The sequence below is a fragment of the Rattus norvegicus genome, chromosome 3 (genome assembly GCF_021556685.1).
Source record: "Rattus norvegicus strain SHRSP/BbbUtx chromosome 3, alternate assembly SHRSP_T2T, whole genome shotgun sequence".
Lineage (NCBI taxonomy): Eukaryota > Metazoa > Chordata > Mammalia > Rodentia > Muridae > Rattus > Rattus norvegicus.
Genome location: NC_141536.1, coordinates 17,195,441 through 17,214,867, shown reverse-complemented (window position 1 = coordinate 17,214,867; position 19,427 = coordinate 17,195,441). Strand labels below are relative to the sequence as shown.

General features: G+C 43.4%; 1 protein-coding gene across 1 annotated transcript in view; it reads left to right on the top strand.

Moving 5' to 3' along the window:
* C5 (complement C5) overlaps positions 1–19,427 on the top strand; it is a 98,449-nt gene that overhangs the window by 50,018 nt on the left and 29,004 nt on the right. Inside the window, 9 exon segments of the mRNA NM_053020.1 lie at positions 1,365–1,455; positions 3,337–3,410; positions 4,013–4,152; positions 7,559–7,786; positions 9,186–9,246; positions 12,450–12,539; positions 13,940–14,152; positions 14,549–14,624; positions 17,714–17,873. Coding sequence (NP_444179.1) covers positions 1,365–1,455; positions 3,337–3,410; positions 4,013–4,152; positions 7,559–7,786; positions 9,186–9,246; positions 12,450–12,539; positions 13,940–14,152; positions 14,549–14,624; positions 17,714–17,873 — 1,133 coding nt within the window.

Here is a 19,427-nt window from a genome sequence, read left to right as displayed (position 1 = left end):
TAATTGACTTTTGCTGGATATAGTAGCCTGGGCTGGCATTTTTGTTCTCTTAGGGTCTATATGACATCTGCCCAGAATATTCTAGCTGTCATATTCTTTGTGGAGAAGGCTGGTGTAATTCTGATAGGTCTGCCTTTATATGTTACTTGACCGTTTTCCCTTACTGCTTTTAACATTCTTTCTTTGTTTTGTGCATTTGGTGTTTTGACTATTATGTGATGGGAGGAATTTCTTTTCTTGTCCAATCTATTTGGAGTTCTGTAGGCTTCTTGTATGTTTATTGGTATCTCTTTCTTTGGGTTAGGGAAGTTTTCTTCTATAATTTTGTTGAAGATATTTACTGGCCCTTTAAGTTGGAAATCTTTGCTCTCTTCTATACCTATTATCCTTAAGTTTGATCTTCTCATTGTGTCCTGGGTTTCCTGGATGTTTTGAGCTAGGAGCTTTTTGCGTTTTACATTAGCTTTGAAGGTTGTGTTGATGTTTTCTATGGTATCTTCTGTCCCTGAGATTCTCTCTTCCATCTCTTGTATTCTGTTGATGATGCTTGCGTCTATAACTCCTGATCTCTTTCCTAGGTTTTCTATCTCCAGGTTGTCTCCCTTTGTGATTTCTTTATTGTTTCTATTTCCATTTTTAAATCCTAGATACTTTCCTTCAATTCCTTCACCTGTTTGGTTGATTTTTGTGTTTCCTTTTTAAGGGCTTCTACCTGTTTATCTGTGTTGTCCTGTTTTTCTTTAAGGGAGTTATTTATGTCTTTCTTAAAGTCCTCTAACATCATCATGAGTTGTGATTTTTAAATCAAAATCTTGCTTTTCTGGTGTGTTGGGGTATCCAGAACTTGCTGTGGTGGGAGACCTGGGTTCTGATGATGCCAAGTGGCCTTGGTTTCTGTTGCTTAGGTTCTTGCACTTGCTTCTCACCATCTGCTTATCTCTGGTGTTAGCTGGTCTTGCTGTCTCTGACAGTGGCTTGAGCCTCCTGTAAGTGTGTGTCAACACTACTGGGAGACCAGCTCTCTCCCTGTGGGATCTGAGTACAGAGAGCTGTGGCACAGGGTCAGCTCTGGGTGTAGGCAGAAACTGGAAGGATCCTGTCCTAGACTGCTCCTTGGTTCCAGTGTTCTGAGGGCTCTGGGTCGGGCCCTCGGAGCAGAAGAGGTGGTCTTACCTGTGTTCTCAGGTGTGTCAGCACTCTTCAGAATCCAGTTTTCTCCCAGCGGGATCTGGGTACAGAGAGCTGTGGCAAAGGGTCAGCTCAGGGAGCAGGCAGAAGGATCCTGTCCAAGACTGCTCCTCTATTCCTGTGTCTTCCGTAAGCAGAATTAATGTTGGTCTCTATAACTAAATCTATTTCCCCAGAAATAAAGGCCCTGTTACCAGTGATGAAGGCAGAAATCCGAAGCTACTTTCCAGAGAGCTGGCTATGGGAAGTTCATCGTGTTCCCAAAAGGTATCTTTGACATTCTGGAAAAGAGTGTGGAAAATTACCAAAACTCGGTATCATTGCCAAAAAATCTGGACATTCCTAGTTCCCCTACAGTTAAGATAATGCCACTATTGGGTTAATTTTTGTTTTGTGTTTTAATTTTGCTTAGTATATTTCTGTCTGAAAAATTGAGTACAGGGTGACATTAATTACTGGTTAAGACAATACTCAAAGCTGGAGAAATGGATCAGTGGTTAAGAGCACTGACTGCTCTTCCAGAGGTCCTGAGTTCAAATCCCAGCAACCACACAGTGGCTCACAACCATCTGTAATGAGATCTGGTGCCCTCTTCTGGTGTGTCTGAAGACAACTACAGTGTACTTACATATAACAAATAATTTTAAAAGAGAGAGAGAGAGAGAGAGAGAGAGAGAGAGAGAGAATACTCTATTTAACGTGTCTTTAATAAGCATTTGCTGCACACAGCTATGTACTAAACACCATATTGGACAACTATTTTCAGCTAATAGGTATCTGTATATAAAACAAAAATGGAGTTCTATTTTGTTAAACTCCTAGTTAGAGCTCTCATTTTAATGGGAAACCTCTCTGTAGCAGGTATTGGAAGCGATGTGGAAAACACAGAACCCCACCTCATCATTCTTAGGCCAGCTCCACACTAGTGAGGAGCTGTGGTACTCTCCCTGTGCGTCTCCTCACCTTTCCCATTGGGAATCCTTTGTCTCCATTGTTGTCCATTCCACCCAACATTGCTCCTAGTTCAGCACTTCTTGTAAAGTATCCCAGTGCTACCCTGCACCAGAACATGACTGGATTGATTACCCCTGTTGCAGGAATCACGTGGTATTACAGTGGCCCATCTCCTTACCTGTCTTCATTATTTAAAAAAAAAAAAGTCAATACCTCCAAAGCAAAACCTGACTTCAGATCTCTATTTTAGATCCAGGACCTGTCCTAGAGTCCTGCTCATAGAGACATGGATTTAAATGTGTTGAATGGACTCTTTCAACACCATCTTGATAACAGTGGTTACACTGACAAGCAACTCATTTTTATAACTTTCTTTCATTAGACAGGAAACCAGTGCACAGCGGGACCATAGCTGACGAACTCTGTGTACTTGGTACATTATTGATACTATGCCTGATAAAGAATCAGTAGGTCATAGCCACAATAAATACACAGGCTTAGTCATAGCCAACAGGTTTTAGTTATACTGATTTGTTACAAGCAGTGTTACAATTCACTCTTTTCTTCCCACATTTTGGTACATAACATTAGGGAATGTATCTTTCTTTGTATTATATGCTCTGGCAGGGCAACAATTCAAAGGTATCCTTCTCACCTCCAATGGTCACACCACAAGTGCAATGTCTCAACCCTGAGATGGGTGGGCAGATGCTAAATATATTTGTTTGGATGAGTTTTCCTTACTAGGAACTCTAATGTTTCACTGTAGTTGGGTATTGCATTTGTTTCTCTTCCTATTTCCGTGATAAAATACCTGGCAAAAAGCAACTAAGGGGGATGGGTTTGCTGTGGCTGACAGTTCTGTGGCTCACATCACAGTTGTAAGATTCAGACCATTGCTGTTGGGAAGTTATGGTTGCAGGAACTTGGGAGTATCAACAATTAGGATATGAATGTTCCTGTTCAGCTAGCCTCTCTTTCTGCAAGGACCCAAGCCTAGGGAATGGCACTTCCCACATTTAAGGGGGGGGGGGTCTTTACTCCTCAATTGACCCAGTCAAGAAAATAGTTCCCAAGCTAACCTAATCAAGAAAACCCTCCATGGGTACAGCCAGAGGTTCATCTTGTGGGAAGTCCAGATCTTGTCAAGTTGGTGATATTAACAACCACAAATGTCAATGTCTGAACTCCCAGAAACCAGCTGCAGGTTGCACTGCCTGACTCACTGACGACCTGGGAAATTCAAGGCATCGGCATCTCAGACAATGGTAAGAAAGCGTAAGTCACCTGCTCACTTCAGCAGGATTCGATTCAGCACGACGGAGTTCCTTGTTACTGTACATTTAACTCACCCAGGATATGAGGCAAAGTTTTTCATTTCCCTTTTCAAAAGACTCCAGTGTACTTGCACCTTTGAAGCTACTGAGTTTGCTCTGTTCCTCTACCAGCTGCCGACCATTAAGCTGCAGTCAACTCCATGCTTTCTTTCACTTTTGACAGTGAGTGGGAGCTGGAGGAGACTTAGAAACAACTCTGTGCTTTCTCCCTTGGGCTGACACTCCTGAGACGTGACTACAAATACTTTATAAATAGCTGCTGGATTGCTTTCCTTTGCTTAATATTTTTGTTGTTTACAAAATCTTGCCTCCATAATCAAAATTTTCATTAAATAGAGCCAACAATAAATGTCTTCAAAGATTTGGCATTCTAGTTAATAAACACTCATGTGCTGACTAGAACTAAATGTTTGGCAAGCAAACGAGATATTATTTTTTAAGAAAGCAAATGTTACATATCAGTACCAACAAAATGTGACTGAGAATTCCCTCGTCACATATGATCCTACATTGCTTTTCCCTCTGGGCTGAAGGTATATGTGTTGCTGACACACTCAAGGCAAAGGTGTTCAAAGATGTCTTCCTGGAGATGAACATACCATATTCTGTTGTACGAGGGGAGCAGATCCAATTGAAGGGAACCGTTTACAATTATAGGACCTCTGGGACAATGGTGAGTAATTCTTTGTGATATATTAGAATAAAGAGAGAAATGTCATTAGAATAAACACACACACACACACACACACACACACACGCACGCACGCACGCACGCACGCACACGCAATTCAACTCCAATGAGCACATGCACTGAGTGTTGTCCTGGCAGTACACTTTGGCACATGAAGGGGTACAGATAGGAGGAAGGGACAGGGTCATGTGATGCCAGTCTGAAGGACAATGCACAGTAGGTAAAGATGTTGCTGTGAATGTTCGGAGCTGAGGACCAAACCCAGGGCCTTGAGCTTGCTAGGCAAGCGCTCTACCACCTAACTCACCATTGTTAATCCCCATACAGAAACCCCTAACCCACTGACTGACTCAATCCTTCCCATCATCCTCCAGTCTGCTGACTTTTTTTTTCTTTTACTCTCTTCTCTGTACAAGCTAGCACTCACAAGTCATCACTTAGCCACACTCTCTAAAATTACATCAACCCTCATCAACTTCCCCCACCCCATGGTCTGGACAGTGATAAACTTCAACCATGAGGAACCTCACCATTTTTCTTCTCTTTGTAGGGCATCCCTGCAGCTAATTATGTGCTAGACTGACAGGTTTATCACAGTCACAGGATGTTAGACAGGAACCCGACATGGTTCACAAATCTGACTACACTTTTAAATTCCTAATTTTATTCTTAGGACTGAGTATTTCAGCGGTTCATCACCCAAATTTTGTGATTGTATGTGTATGTGTGTGTGTGTGTGTACATGTGTGTATGCATGCATGTATAAAAATATGTATGTGTATATAACATATATATATATACACATTTTAAAGAAACTATGTATTCCAATGGTATAATTCTAAAATCTTTCATCTTAAAGTTTTTAAGATGCCAATCTGTAACTTTTTAAACACTTTTAAATATTTAAAAATAACGGCAGTAGTTGAAAGAAGACTGATACATCATGTAAGTGTGTATAGTGGGATTTAACAAGCAAAGGAACCCGTTTTTGGAGAAGACAGGATTTATAGATGGAACTGAAGCCACCAGAGCAGACTGCGGCAAACAAGAAGGGCATTTTTCTGGGAAGCTGCTGCTGAGATGACTGCAGGAGGAATGGGGGGCGGGGGGTGACTTTACCGTTTCCAATGCCACTACGGTGGACAGATACCCAGCGGAGAGGAGGAAAAATGGAGGAGTGGTGAGAGGTGGAGCTAGAGACAAAGCGGTGTTGACAGATGAGAGAGAAGACAGAGGTGGACTGGGGGAGCATGGGTTGCTGAGGAAGGATGCCAGGGAGGTGTGGAGCAGCCTGGAGCTTACACTCGGGCTCAGACCCCAAATATGCCGCACAGGCACTCAATCAATCACCCTGGCCCTGAGCAATGACAGGATGTCCAAGATGAAGGACGGTTCATTTTGCTATTGGACATCTCAAAAGACCTCTTAGGGTTCATGCTGCCCCTGAAAGTCATGTTGGCATTTGTTGTCCACTGTCCTATGCCCATGGTCCTAGAGTAGCTGGGAGCCATGTATTATGTCCCTGGCGCAAGTCACCACTGAAGGTCATATGGATGTCCTTGGTCTGGTCTGCTCCTTGGTCCATTCTGCCACCGAGGGCCATGTCCAGGTCTGTGGTCTTACTGCAGCGTGGGGTCTGTGCTGCTTCCAGAAACCATGTGCGAATCTATGATCTGTCCTCACACAGACTGTAAGGGACAGAGAAGCTACTTCGCCATGGTATTGATGACTGCAGACTCAACAGTTGAGAAAAGGGGACGTAGAAAGCTCCTGTGACAACCCCATCCCATCCTCTCCTCCAAAAAGTAACAGTCTAAACAGAAAGCCACCGAAGAGAATTCTTTAAAATTGTGCTAGGGATGCTGAAGTGTAGCTCTCCACAAGAGATGGCCTCTGAAGTGGGTACCGGTGGGGAAGGACTCAGCTTTATCTAAGGGGCTCGTCTCCTGATGTTTGACCATGCTCCAGTGAGTATATAGGCAACGCCCATTACACCTTTCCTCTTTCTCGTTTTCCTTTTGTTTGAGGGGGGAAGGGTTCTCAAAAGGTGGGAGGGTGGACCTGCAGGGACTGAGAAAAAGTGTACTCAGGGTTCACGATGTGACATTCCCGATCAACAAAATTATGAAAAGAAAATAAATGTTTTCCGTTAGCCTAATAACTATGGGTATATATTTATCCTTAGAAATAATAGTAAGTTCGGCAGAAATTCCACTCTAAATAAATCACAATCATTTTTATAAATCAAAAATCAGGGGTTGGGGATTTAGCTCAGTGGTAGAGCGCTTGCCCAGCAAGCGCAAGGCCCTGGGTTCAGTCCCCAGCACCGGAAAAAAAAAAAGAAAAAAGAAAAAAGAAAAAAGAAAAAAGGAAAAAAAAAAGAAGAAAAAAATCAGGGTTGATATTGACCCAAAACTATGGCCAATGGGCAGGAGGCACTTTAATTTGGGGGGAAATCCCTCACGATTAGCTATTGAATGCCTGCCTTGTCTTGTGCTTATCTGCTTGATTCTGCATCTTACGGATTTTATTCTTTGGGCATAGCTCTTGACTCTATCAGTTCATCAAACTAAAGATGAAAACGCATTCACTCGTTGAGCCAGGAATCAATGAATACTTAGCAGGAGATGAGAGAGCTCACACAATCTGTTTTCATATCATAGTTCAAATGAGGAGGGCCCTAGTTTAAACCTGCATCTTTCTAGAGCAGGTTTTATTATAGAAAGGGGCACAAGTGGGAAGTTAGTAAAATTGGGGACTTCAGTTGGGTGTATATCAGGTAAGCCTTTGAATGAGCCAAGAGACAGAGTTTTCAATCATCTATCACTCTGCCATTTATTATAAGTCGAAGGCTGAGGGAAAGGCTAAGACATGGAACAGCTAAACCCAAGGCTCCCGCCATCCAAAGTGCAGAATGGAGAGAGAACAAAACCACTACATCACAGTACCATGGTTGGTACCTGAGACATCACCCGGTGGGCCGCAGCACGCTGAGGAAGGCATGACCATTCTAAGCTAAGTATGGAGTTTCCAGATACCCCGTGACATCGCTATGACCCACATCAGTTTTCATGTGCCTGTAGGAAATCTGACGTGAGCCTTCTACCACAGAACCAGAGGCCTTAGAACCAGAGAGGTTACTTTGACGTTGCTAACAAACCAGGGGAGAGTTTGTGTCCAGACCAGCATAATTCAGGGTGAACGTACGTATGTACGTACATACATACATACATACATACATACATACATACATATTACACACACATACATACATATTACACACACACACACACACACACACACACACACACACACACGTTGCTCTTTCATCAAATGTGGCTCAAATGACAAGCTGTTCTTACACGGCTCTTCCCCTGTCGTATTTTAGTTCTGTGTTAAAATGTCTGCCGTGGAGGGAATCTGCACTCCAGGAAGCTCGGCTGCTAGCCCTCAGACCTCTAGGTCCTCCAGATGTGTGCGCCAGAGAATAGAGGGCTCCTCCAGTCACTTGGTGACCTTCAGCCTGCTTCCTCTGGAAATTGGCCTTCACTCCATAAACTTCTCACTAGAGACTTCATTTGGGAAAGAAATCTTAGTGAAGACATTACGGGTAGTGGTAAGAAAAATATGGTTCTTTTAAAAATCTGTTTCTGGGGGAAAATGCTATCAACGATTTGTATCAATAATTATGTTTGGGGCCATGAGCAAGGGAGAGAAATGACGGTGTCAACAGAATATGGTAATAGTTGACGAATTTCACGGAAACTCTCACACACATTTGAGGTGCTTTCTTGCAACTTTTACATTAATCTGAAATTATGCATAAAAGCAGTAAATAGAAAACTGATACCTGCTTACTGCAGAAAATAAAAATATCAAAAGCCACAAAGGAAAAAACATCACCAATAAAGCACAAACTCTGAGATTCCCAAGTTTTACTACTTGATACACACCTTCTGGGGTTAGCTCTGCCACCCTATTCAGGAAATGTATCTTGAAGTGTATGTATAAGATATCAGGCTAAATACTGAATATAAAGAAGTAATAGACATTTCAAGACCTTACCATGTAGATATAAATAGATAATAAGCAGGTCAAAGGGGAAAACAACAACACATTAAGTATCATTGGCCCTGCCATTTGCTGAGTGTTCTCCCGGCACATTGTTCCTGTAAACTGTAACTCGGCTAGTTCGGCTACTTAACGACCCCTCAGGTCCTCTGAAGCCTTCATTCGTTGGGTTGTTTTGGGCTATGCCATTTACGTCAGCAAATTAGTATTCAGCTGGCACAGTGTACTTACGTGGCAACCCCAACGACTCAGGAGGCACAGGCAGGTTTGAGGCCACCCTGGGCAACATACGCAACATACTGAGTCCCTGTTGAAAAGAAAGCTGTGGTTGGGGATTTAGCTCAGTGGTAGAGTGCTTGCCTAGCAAGCGCAAGGCCCTGGGTTCGGTCCCCAGCTCCTAAAAAAAGAAAAGAAAAAAAAAAAAAAAGAAAAGAAAAGAAAGCTGTGCCCGATCTTTTGTGCCGTGCCGTGCCGTGCTCACTCCAGTGTGTGTCTGTTTCACACTGGCATATGGAGCTGGCTTCTTCGAGTTCAGCCCTGGCTTCGAGCTCCTAGCAGCATTACACGGGATAAATTACTCATCTCCTCGATGTGGCTTCCTCACCTGTTATTGTAGCACCTACCTCACAGAGGTTCGTGGAAGCGGAATAAGTTAACATATACAGAGCATTCAGACCAATAACCTGACCTATAAGAGCACCCATTGAAGTATTCATTCTGATCAATATTCAAATAGCCAGGATCTTTTTATTGCGTGCATGCATTGAAGTATTTCTATCAAGTTTGCCTTTTCAGAGAAGGAGGGTTGGTTTTTTTTTGTTGTTTGTTTGTTTGTTTTTTGTTTTTGAAACTGGCAAAGTGAACTGGAGAAGCTTGATCCAAGGGAATTCACGTCTTATAAAGTAATTATGCCCCTAACAGAGTGTTTTCTGGTTTCTCTTTAGCCAGAAGGGATCAAAAGGGAAAGCTATGCTGGTGTGACTCTGGACCCCAGGGGAGTTTATGGTAGGAAAAATGATTTCAATTTTTGTGTGTCATCTTCCAGTCACAGAATTAAAATGTAACTTTAATGTAACAAAACACCACTTTTCAGAAAGCTCATTGTGTAGAGTTCAACAACGTCCATTTCTTACAGTGCTACCTGCCCTCACTGGCTGGGATCTGTGTGACTGGGGCCAAATGTGACAACACTTAGTGGGCATTACAATTCGAACACAGTGCAATACAGTTCATGCCCTGCACTGCATATAGTCAACTCATAGTGACAGTAACAGGGTGTTTAGTATAAAAGCCTCTGTCTAAAGAACACCTGAGAACAAGTCATTCTACAACTGAAAAGCACCGAGAGACACCACAGTCAGACGAGTCACTCAGAAAGTCCCCTCAACTGCTCCGTCTCTCCTCCAGCTGATAGGCTGTGAATCTTCTCAACCCATGAGCTTTTCACACATTCCAACGAATCCTGGGCTAAGTACAAGCTGTTTCTGAAAGTTAGAATGGGCCCAGCTACCAGCTGTTTTCAGACAGACTACTACAGTCCTTGTTAAATTGTTACAACATCACTTGGTTCTTTGTCTGCATTATTTTTACCCTCAAATAAATCCTTTGAAAACATTCTTACCTCTCTGTAACTAAGGAGTAAATGCAACATGGAAACGCTGTGCCCTGTTTCGTGGCACAAGCGATTACTAAGCTCCTTAGACTCCATGCCCTGTCATCCTTAGTTCAAACTTCCTAGACACCTTCACTGACTCATTGTAACATGGTATCTTCATGGTCTATCAAGGGCTAAATAACAAAGATGCTTCTTGAGGAATGTTCTTGTACCTCTGCCAAAGCCATGTAGCTCCTCGGTGAGATCTCAGAACTTCTGTAGAGCAACTTCTTCTTACCAGGGACTATGCTAAGTGCCAGAGCTGGATTTTTCACTCCGGTGACTTTAATGAGCCCTACAGTTAAGCCTCAGATCTTGTCACCACCTCTACTATCCCTGTACAATGTTAAAGCAATACAAACAGTCGGGCATGGTGGTGCAGCCTTTAATCCCAGCACTCAGGAGGCAGCAGCAGGAAGATCTCTGTGAGTTTGAGGCCAACCTGGTCTACAAAGGGAGTCCAGCAGAGTCAGGGCTCTGTTACACAGAGAAATCCTGTCTCAAATATATATAATATAAACAGACCTTATATATAAGACTTAGTTAGCTTAGTGGAAACTTGGCTCTCTGTCAGTACAGTGACAAATAGTATCATGTTTTGGGGGGTGGTAGGATATTTTTAACAGTATTTTTATTTATCCTTTAAAATTTTCATACATGAACACAATCTTGATCATAGCTAATCCCCACTCCCCATCCCAACTTCTCTTAGCTCATCTCCTTCCCAATTTCATATCCCCTTTTAATTTTTTATTTACTTCATTATTTTTATTCTTTTTAGCCCACTGGGTCCAATTAGTATCTCCCATATATTCACAATATGAGGTCATCCCCCAGAGTATAGGCAACTGGCCAGTGTCTACCTCCCTAAAGAAAACTGACTCTCCCTTCTTTGGTTGCTGTCTATTGCCAATAGCTTCCTCGGTGCAGGACAGGTTCTGTTGTGTGACAAAACTTACCCTGGGGTGACTCAGCATATATTTCCTCGTCCACCATAGGGAACCCCCAACAGGCCAAAGTCAGAATACCATCACAGTTTAACTTGGTGAACCAATGAGTTATATAGGGATTACTTATCAGAATTATGGGTCACTTACAGAAGCAGATATGATTCACCGACAGATGCGTCATCAGAGGTCACCTCAGTATAAGTGACAGTTCACAAAAGCTGGCAACCTGAAGGGCACTGCACAGCCCGTAGGCACCTGAACAGCCCGTAGGGTATGATTTCCAGTCACCTCCATTGATCTAAGCCTCTTCCAGGCATTTAGCTGCTTTCTGCTTCTTCCAAGCAGATGGTCTCATTGCAGACTCTTCTTTGCAGCTTGGCTTCTTTGAGAGTCTGAAGTTTTTATCACTTAGTCTGTCAGGGAGGGACCCAGTGAATCTGGTCTTCCTGGAACTTCCTGCAGCTACTTTTGAGTTGTTTACCCTTTCTGCTGAAGGAACTTCCTGCCGGATGGACTGTTTCAATTCCAGAGGAAACTGTTACACAACTGGCCTCAGGGCCCCCTTCCTCATCCCTGCAGGACCTTTTTAACTGGCTTGACCTTGAGCACATAAACACAGCTGCCAGTGGTTTGTGGACACAGTGGTCCTGTCACAGCCAGATGATAGGGGTTCACAGAGCTCTTCCCCATCTTCCGGCTCTTACGTTTGTTATACCCCATCTTCCAAGATGTTCCCTGAGCCTAGGAATCAGGAGTTCATACAGATGGCCCATCTCTAGTATTCACCGCCAGCTACTCTTAGCACTTGGAGCAGTCCTGAGTCTCTGTGTTAACTGCTAAAATGGTGCTATGTATGACATAAAATAGTATAATTTAAAATTCTCTGACACTGGCATTCTGAAGTTGTGTGCATATAGAAAACTGCTTATGTCAGACAGGGGAGGGGGAGGCAGGAAGAATGTTTGGTCATGCTTTCTGACAGAGCGGATGGTCAGACAGCCCGGAGGTTACATGTCAGTGATTTGGGTCATGCTACCTCTTCCTAGTGGATAACGTTGGTGTATATAAGTCATTTATCTCATGCCTTATAAAAACCAGTAACCTTACATCAAATTTAGTGTTTTGTTTAAGGGAATGATACAAGTCCAGAGTTTGGTTAAAATCCTTGACTATTTTCCTCTCTTTAAGACTTTAATGTTATTATAAATGTGCTTTATTGTGAAAAATTATTTATTAGTAGATATAGAATCTAAAAATAGTTTTTTCCGTTAAGAACTGTGGGCAGGGGGTTTGGGATTTAGCTCAGTAGTAGAGCGCTTGCCTAGCAAGCGCAAGGCCCTGGATTCGGTCCTCAGCTCCGAAAAAAAAAAGAACTGTGGGCATGCCAGAGGTGGGGGGATACCCCAGGGACCCCCATCTGTTCAAACGAGGAGAAGAAAGGGGAATAACGAAGAAAGGATTGTGGAAGGGGGTGACCTGGAGGAGGCAGTGAGTAGGATGTAAAGTGAATAAGTAAAAAATAAGATTAAATTAAAAAAAACTGGGCAAATCTAATCTTTGTATTATTATTATTATCATTATCATTATTATTATTATTATTGCAGGTATTGTTAACAGACGAAAGGAATTCCCATACAGGATACCATTAGATTTGGTCCCCAAAACCAACGTCAAAAGGATTTTGAGTGTAAAAGGTAAGTTAATAAATCCAATTTACGGGCCAGGAGGGAAGCTCAGTTGATAGGGTGGCTGCCTAGCATGCATGAAGCCCTTGATACAGTGGTGCCTACCCACAATCCCAGCCCTGGGAGGTGGAAGCAGGACAATCAGAAATTGAAGGTCACCCACGACAACATAGTGAGATGAAGCCAGTCTGCGTAACCCTGTCTCAAAAACAGATAAATAGATAAATAAACCCCATTCTTTTTTTTTTCCACTCAGCGCTTCAAACCAAAACCAAACGTGTTCGTTTTTTTCATCTCTGCACATGGGTTGGCTTCCAACAGATCTCTTCTATTCCCTTTGTCTTCAGACACTTGATTACTTTTGCAACTCCCTTCCCCTAATGCACTTGGAAATTATCCTGTGAGGATAGGGTACTGGTTGTTAGCCCAGTGACTTCTCTAGATCGGGGTGCAGCTGCTTCACACCCAACTTCCCTTGCTCTCAGCAGCCAGGCCTGTCTCCACCAAAGACTTTGGGGCCTGCAAATGGCCTTTAGGCACCAGCTTTACTTTCGGAGCTTCAGCCCCGGGTGGTGGGACTTGCTTAGCCCACCTCTGCAGCTATATTGAAACACCAGAGTCTGGGCAATTTATAAATTGGGAAAGGCTTGTGAGTTTTCCACGTCCAAGATCAAGGTGATGCAGTGCCAGGCAACAGTTGTTGTCTGTTTTTACCGTTGCTGTCTTGGTGGGTCACCCTCACATGACTAAAGGTAGACGAACAAAATGTCAAAGGGTAAATGGCTCCCCCACACCCTCCAGAAAGCTCGCCTTCTATCACTGTATGGATTAGGTTGCAGCAGACGGAGGGTCGGAGGCATTCAAAGCAGAACAGGGATTCTCTGCCCTCCAGGGTGTTTGCAGGAGGGGCGTCATTGGTGGGTTACCCAGGAGCCCTTGCCGTGAAGTAACACATCACCAACAGGACAGAGTGTCCCGGCTGCATTTCATCTTAGATCAAATGTTGGAATCGCAGAGTATCAGAACTAGAAAGGGCCTTTTAGATCACGTGCCATATTGATATTAGACGTATAAGAAATTGGCTTGCCCAAAGTTGCACAGTGTCGCTATAGATTGAGTGGCCAGCGCCCTCTCTGTTCAGGATCTTTAACCCTGCTTCCCCTGAGGACTGGTCAGTGAGACTTATGACGTTGGCACCTAATTATCTCGCCATCTGCCTACCACATTACCTATCTGCCACCAAGACTTCATGCTCCTAATCAAATCCAGCTTTCCCCCCTGATTTCTGTGACACAGGTAAACTGCTTCTATTAAAAAAGGGAAGAGACATTGGTCATTTCCTCTTCAGAATACACTGTTGGGAGTGGATAGCTAGTGGCTGTGTCCACTCGGGTCTCTTTTTCTTTCAGGACTGCTTATAGGGGAATTCTTGTCCACGGTTCTGAGTAAAGAAGGCATCGACATCCTAACCCACCTCCCCAAGGGCAGCGCCGAGGCAGAACTCATGAGCATAGTCCCGGTGTTCTACGTTTTCCACTACCTGGAAGCAGGAAACCATTGGAATATTTTCCACCCTGATACGTTAGCTAGAAAACAGAGCCTGCAGAAAAAAATAAAAGAAGGTACAATAAATAATTATTTTATACATCATTTTACAGAATTTTAAGCAAATATCTTACTGAACATAATATTTAAATCGTGAAGAATTATATATATATATATATATGATTACTTATAAAAGAACTATAGCAAGAGAAAAAACGACAGCATATTCTCTTTCTGAGGCATTTTGGCTTAACTTGGTAAAATGCCTGGGTGAGAAACAAGACACGAGATGGGAGCAGAATGGCTCTATTTGATTCCCAACTCAAGCAATTTGCACGGTTCCCATGAGAGGGCCAGTGCTGGCCACCGAGCTTATGCCTGCTGCTCACCTCACAGAGGGTTCACCACCCCGTGGCTGATCCACCATGCCTGTGACGTGAAGGGATGTGTTCCTTTGTTCTGGTTCCTCTTAGGGCTGGTGAGCGTCATGTCCTACAGAAACGCTGACTATTCCTACAGCATGTGGAAGGGAGCAAGCTCTAGTGCCTGGTGAGTAATGGATTTGTCTTATATTTCCATACAGTAGTTGATCCGTTCATTAAGTATAACAGCCATGGGATGGGGAGACGGCCCAGTGGGTAAAAGCTCCTGCTAGGCATCCTGAATTCCATCACCAAGCCCCGAATGGTATAAGAAGAGAACCGACATCCACAAATTGTCCTTTCGTCATGAGTGCACACACTAATAATTAATCAATTAAATGATCGAATGAACGAAAGAATGGCTTCCATAGTGACGCTCTCTTCCATTTGTTCAGACTGACACCCAATCTTTCCACATGCCTCTCTCTCCCCCTTACAATCACATCCAATCTAGGTAAGGGGTGTGGATGCGCCTTCAAATAGATTCTTGACTGCTTTTCCCCAGCTTTGATGCCCCCACTCTGGTTCAAGCCAGCTTTCTCTGTTCGCATTCTTCTGACTCCTGACTTGATCTCCTGCATTGACACTGAGCGCAGAAGTCCCAGTGGCCTCAGGGCTCAGAGCCATTCAGGTGCTTCTCTTCCCACTTAGGGTGAGAACCAATGTTTCCTTATTTCTCCCACCCTGTGCACCTTGCTCTATGGGACACCGGAGCCCTATGGTCTCCTCGCTGCTCCTTTAACACACCGGATAGTACTTGCTTCCACCTCAGGGCCTCTGCACTGACTCCTCCCTCTGTCTGTCATGCTCCTTTAAGAGCAAGACTGGATGCCTTATTTCCCCTCAGGGATTTACTGAAAGTTACCTTCTCAAGGTGGTCTCTGCCGTCTCATTCGGTAAGAACCACACCCCACGGGCTGGAGAGATGGCTCAGTGGTTAAGAGCACTGACTGCTCTTCCAGAGGTCATGAGTTCAATTCCCAGCAACCACATGGTGGCTCACAACCATCTGTAAAGAGATCCGATGCCCTCTTCTGGTGTGTCTGAAGACAGCTACAGTGTACTTATATAAATAAATGAATAAATCTTAAAAAAAAAAAGATATTATAAAAAAAAAAAGAACCACACCCCACTGCATCCAGCACCTCATCCTTCCTCTCCCTGTGTCCCCATTAGGATGTGTACAGTGTGTGGGCAGCTCCATGAGTTGCTAGGACCTCCTACCTTCAATAAAGCTCACTCAGCGAGCGATCGCTTCTGTGATCCTTATAATTTAAGGAAAGACAGTCTAAATGAGTGGAATGCATACACAGCAGTCTGCTTTCAAAACATGCCCTCATGCTTCGACAGGATTCATAATTTTATTTATTTTATTGGGTTTTTTTTCTCCCTTTGGGAGATACTTAGTTTTAACAAACAAAAATGATACCAATAGTAGGGCATGGTGCTGTGTACTTACAATCCCAGCCCCTGGGGGGAAGAGTTATTGAGCATAAGTTCAAAGTCAGGCTGTATTATAAGGTGAGAGATAAAACAAGACTTGATGTGTGCCCAGTACCCCAAAGGCCCTACCGCATAAAACATGCTTACAGTCTGCAATAATTTAGAATTTTTGACAGTCTTTTTATGTCTGGTCTGAAACTTACTATTTAGACCGTGCCTGGATTGCAGCCATCCTCCTGCCTCTGCCTTCAGAGCGCTAGGATTGTGTGAAGGAATGGTACACAACCATTCCCAGCAAGGTACAGTAAGTGAATTTTAGATGTTTTCGAAAATTTCATCCTTGGCCTCTTATTCCTTGTAATCTCTCTTGAACAGTCTTATCTTTGCCAGACCTCCATGACCTCAATGTAAACGGGTTCCCTGTCCAATGTCTCTAATGAACTTCTCTTCCGCCCCAGATCCACATTTTTGGGTGTCTGGGTACAAAGAGCTCCAGATACAATGCGCCCCCAAGTCATTACTTTCTTTCTCAAACACACTTCCTGGTTCTTCACTGAACTCTCTGTCTTTCAGTGAGTCAGAATCATCAGCTGGTTTTGAAACCCTCCCCTTTAGATCTGTGTCCAGCCTCAGGGCTTCCAGGGCTACACGGCAAGACCCTGCCTCAAAGTAAAACCCACAAGGATACTAATGGGAAAAGCACATTTTCTACAGGAAAATGTAAATATTATATGTTTTAATACAGTGGAATTGATAGGTGGACAAGAAGCTTCTAGACATCCATTTGCCATTTGGAAGAGCTCTTAGCTTGTGTGCTAGCTAACAGTGCAATCATCATGGGTGAGCAGTTTGCATTTGTTGGCTGGAATCAGTAGATGCCTGTTGAGAGATGGACAGGGACTCAGAGAGGAGAGAGTTACATTGTTGTCGTTGTTTAACTATTCTTTGGTGCTTTGAGACTTTTGAAAAGTTTTGCTGTTAGAATTTTTTCTTTAAATGCATTTAAAAATACAGTTAAAACAATTTTTTTTCGAGATGTTCTATCTCTATATAAATCATTCTGGCTGTCCTGGCTTTGTAGACCAGGCTGGCCTCAAACTCACAGAGATCCTCCTGCCTCTGCCTCCCATGAAGTGGATTAAAGGCCTGCACCACCATGCCTGGCTAAAACAGAGTTTTTAACTCAGGAAAAAAAAGTCAAAGACCCAAAAGGACATGAGAGGGCTCCAAGAGCAGGCTCTTGGGCAGCTAGAGAGGTCATGAACTCTGTCCTTGGTGTTAGTCTGGTGTGGCTGCTGGTGGGCAGGAGCCCCTTGCTGTCTAAGTAGGTGAGATCAGTAAGTAACACTTCCTTGTCATGTGGGGGTTCTGAGTCCACAGCAGAGCTCAACAGGAAGGGAGGCTGCAGAAAGAAGCCGGACCTCAGTGAGGCTCTGTTGCCAGTGATTTTCTTCTAGTACATCTTGCCTTTATGGATCAGTACTTGAGCTCAAAACTGTTTTCTTCACCCTGTGACCTTTAACTGTAACATGGCTTTTTTTTTTAACCAGAAATCAACTCTTAGCTCTAGTGCTAGCTAACAGTGTCATAAGCAAAAGTGTACTGTTTATATTTGTTGACAGGATATTTTGAAGATTTTTTTTTGTCTCCTTGTAAAATGATGACTTACTCTAGAATTGTATGTCTGAATAAAGTCTGCAAATAAACTACTCTGTCACTAGAAAGCCAGGAGAGACTGGGTGTTCTAAAATCTGTGTGTGGTTTGTCTTGAAGGCTGACAGCTTTTGCTCTGAGAGTGCTTGGACAGGTGAACAAGTATGTGAAACAAGACCAATACTCGATCTGTAACTCCTTGTTATGGCTGATTGAGAAGTGTCAGCTGGAAAATGGATCTTTCAAGGAAAATTCCCAATATCTACCAATAAAATTACAGGTGAGGAAATCCAATATGTAAATTAACATTAGTTTTATTTACAGTCTCTCATTTTATTCCCATCCTATTATAGGGAGGCTAAGGAAGAGGGGAAAATATACAATTGTCCTCGTTTCAGTGTGTCACTGTGATAAAATGCCCTGACAAGAGGAAGTTCTGTGAGGAAGGGCTTACGTCCGCTCACAGGTGCAGGCCCCAGCCCACTATACCCAGGTAGTCATGGCAGCAGGAACCAAGCTAATCACACCATGAAGAGAGAATGAATGCAGGCTCCCAGGTGCTCAGCTCACTGTAACTACTCTCCTGTAGTCCAGGACCCCAACCTAGGGAATGATGCTGCCCACAGGGGGCTTATCTTCTTGCCAACGATTACCCATAAAGTTGCCCACAGGCCAACCTGATCTAGACAAGGCATTGTCGAGACCCATTCCAGGTGATTTTAGATGGGGTCAGGATGACAATTAACACATAAATTTGACATGAAGGGTTTTCAAGTGTGTTGTACTTGTTAGTGAAAGGGAGGCTGTTGTAAAAAATACAAAAATAAATAAAGCAAGGTTGTCTTTTACCTCGCTTGGTCTGGCACCGCAGTGCCCCAAGATGTCTGCTAGATATCTTGGCAGAAAAACATCCCAACTCCACAGCGGCCCAGTGTCTCCACTGCACACTTTCCTACACTCAAACTTTCACATAAAAGAACACAAAACACAATAATCTTTGACCCGATTGGTAAGATATAATTGCCCACCTAAACATACAAAGCCCAGTACACATCCATCCCTTAAGAACATTAATAACAACCTGTAAATACACAGAGCGGAATCTTAACATCACCTGCCATGGCTTCTGGCCCTCTCCTTACTGTCTCTTCTCCTCTCCGTTCCAGTCTCCTCCTCTTCCTTCAAACTTCTCTCTTGCCCATCCTTCCTTCTCCTACAATGACAGGCCTCCTTCTATTCTGTACCTGCCCCTCACCTGTATTTTACAAATTCAATGGGGAGAAGGTTCTGGTGAAGTCACCTGATTCCTGAGTAGTAACTGTCCTTCAGGCAGTGGGATTAGCATCAAAATACAGATAACTCCAGGGCAAACCACAACAGGAGCCCCTTCCTTGATAGCAGGGGATGAGTCTACATTGTTGCACATGTAACTCCTGGGAAATGTAGGAGAGGCAGAAACAGGACGCTGAGTCAGCCACATATCTGAGTTTTTCTTCAAAGTTAACTTATTTGTTCTTTTTACCAAAAAGGTCCATGTTTATGATATAAAACCCATTGTAAAATGTGGGGGGAGGGGTGTCCCAAATCTTGTGGTCACAAACAGTGCTGCAGTAAAACAGGGGAGTGAAATGTGTCTTTGAGATCCTAATTCCCTCCGTGAGTATATACCCTCGTGGAATAGAGCTGGTATACCAGTAGTTTTGTTTTTAATTTTTTAGAGACCTCAGTACTGTATTCTATAGTGGCTGTGCTAATTTCCCAGCAATGGTGCAGTTCTCTTTCCTCCACACCCTTGGCAACATTTACATCTTAGCTTTCCGTCATATCCATGGCA